The sequence below is a fragment of the Populus alba genome, chromosome 15 (genome assembly GCF_005239225.2).
Source record: "Populus alba chromosome 15, ASM523922v2, whole genome shotgun sequence".
In the NCBI taxonomy this organism is placed as follows: Eukaryota; Viridiplantae; Streptophyta; class Magnoliopsida; order Malpighiales; family Salicaceae; genus Populus; species Populus alba.
Window position 1 is genome coordinate 15,562,817 of NC_133298.1, and position 2,411 is coordinate 15,565,227.

At 34.5% G+C, this 2,411-nt stretch overlaps 1 protein-coding gene across 1 annotated transcript; it reads left to right on the plus strand.

The window, feature by feature from the left end:
* The first annotated feature begins 737 nt into the window (after positions 1-737).
* Positions 738-2,411, plus strand: LOC118057608 (uncharacterized). Its single transcript, XM_035070239.2, has 2 exons — positions 738-898; positions 1,683-2,411. Exons 1-2 carry the CDS (start codon positions 805-807, stop codon positions 2,156-2,158), a joined length of 570 nt encoding a protein of 189 aa, XP_034926130.1. The 5' UTR covers positions 738-804; the 3' UTR covers positions 2,159-2,411.

Sequence of the window (2,411 nt, forward strand, 5' to 3'; positions counted from 1 at the left end):
ATAGCCTAGGTATAAATAGTTTATAAATAGTATATTTATAGCCTACATATATTTATTTTTTTATAAATAGTAAAAATAATATCATTTTTTTATAGCCTACATATACGGATTGTTTCTTAAGTTTTCAAGTGCACCGCACTTCATATTATTATTTTTATATTTTATATTTATATGGATTGTTTTTTAAAGTTTTTAAATGTGAAATAATTATACTATATACCTTACATTTATTTTTTATAACATATATTTATATGCATTGTTTTAAAAAAAAATCATGTGGAATTTTAAAATTTCAAATATAATTTTTATTTTATTTTTCTGGATTAATCTGAGTAAATTTATATTATTCGGGACTAACTCCTGGATCATATTAAACCCATTTCGGGTTAGATAGCTATGGGTTTTTGTTAGTAATTGTTAGTAAAAGAAGAAAAGGGAAGATACTTTTTATATGTTTGGGCCGGCCATTCTAAAACAATAATGTTATTTATTTCAAAATATCAATTTCTCTGGTTAAACAAATTAACAAACTAAGCTAGTTGGGTTAATAATGTGGAACAAAAATCTCTCCGAAGTGAGCCCGGCCGAGCCCAGCCCAAGAGTATATTCAATAATCAGAAGAGCGTCAAGTACGGTTCCCGCTCTTATGGAAAGAATTAAGGCGCCAAATGTCAAAGAAGGGGCCCACCCACCCAAGAAGCCTCTTATCTTTTTCGTCTTTTCTCAAAACCAGATCCTATCTTTATTTTCACTCTCTAAAAGAGATTGTGGTTTTGAGACTGTGTATGTGTGTTAAAGCAGAGGATGTTTGGGAGAGTAAGGGCTTCTTCTTCTTCACCAGACAGCTTGGAGAGACCGTCTTCCAAGATCCTCAAAGACGACACTCTCTCTATCTACGGTACTCTCTCTCTTGGATAAAATCATGTGCTCTTTTATTTTGTTTTAATTAGGTTTAAGCCCTGAACTTGAGAAGCAAATTATGGGTTTTGCAGATTATGATAAATGAGGATGTGGGTCAAATGAATTTCTTAAGAACTTTTTTCATAATTAACAGTGCAGTGCCCAAAACCTTCAGTCTTTAATTAAATGTTTGATAATCAGCCTTTATACAAGTAGCCTTGTAAACGAGCAAGGCGGCCCTTCCCTTTTCGATCCAATAACTGGCTTGTTTATTCCCAAATGGTGAAGATATCCCACTGCTTGTAGAAATATGCAATGGAGTAGCCCTGCAAGTTGTAATTGTGGGAACCGCTTCTCGTAATTGGTCAAATAAGTGATTGTGAGATGATTAATTTTTATTCATTTATAGGATAAAATTTGAGTCTTTATTTTTTGTTTAAAATTTAACTTTCATGCTAGTACGGTGGGCGAGGGAGGATCGTTTTTGTTCTTTGCAGACAATAATGGAAAAACTTTGTGAATTTTGCTGTATAATAAGGTTCTTTGATTGGGCTGTTTTTTGCCTTCATACGAGGTAATAGAATTCGTTGTGGCAAATGCCTTGCGCTAATTCTCCTTTAGTTGAAAAATGAATTTTAGGATTATATATATATATATGCAGTAGTGCTTTATAAAGCTAGTGTTCCATCCAAGGTCCTTTCGTCTTTGGCGTCTGTGTTTACAAGATGACATGATGTTGAATAAAATGCCAAGGTTGCTGAATCATCTGTTCTTTGATGCAGAGACTACATTAATGAAGCTTAAACTAGGTTCTCAGCGTGATCAAAGTTCACCCTTTGAGGAGACTGTGGAAATGGAAAGTGAGAGTAGTACTACAAGTGCTTCAAGTTTCGTGGAGTCGAATAATACCTCAACAAATGCCTTGAAAAGCTTACAGCATGTTATAACCTCACCCGATGAGGAGGTGATGACAATAGATTCAGATGATTCTTCTGCCAGCGATCAGTTAAGTTTTAGTGCTATGCAATCTACAGGTGACTCAAAAGATCAGCGGAGGAGGAATGTTTCAGTGCTTTATCTTTTTTCCAAATATAATTATTCTCGACAAGCATTAACCCCTTCTGGAGAGGCAATGCTGATAGCAAGCAATTGTTCTGCGAGTACTTATGCTAGTTCTAGCAACTCTCAATCTCTGGGCATCTCAAAAGAGCAATCTGAACATGAATGTCTTAGTTCCTCTTCTGTTTGTCAGATGTAGGATTTGTATTCACATCTATGCCTTTCTTTCCTTAATTTATCTCTCATTGGGAGATCCCTAGACGGGTATCTATAAACAAGGGGTTGCAACCTGATTGAGCACTCAACTGGATCTTGATTTGATTCTTTTTTGTTTCACCAACTTTTTTCAGTGTTTATGGAATTAGTGTATCATTCTTGGAAGACAGTGGCAGCTTATCAAGTTTTTCTTCATTTAAATGCAATAAAAATTTCCATAGAACTAGTTTGCTGCA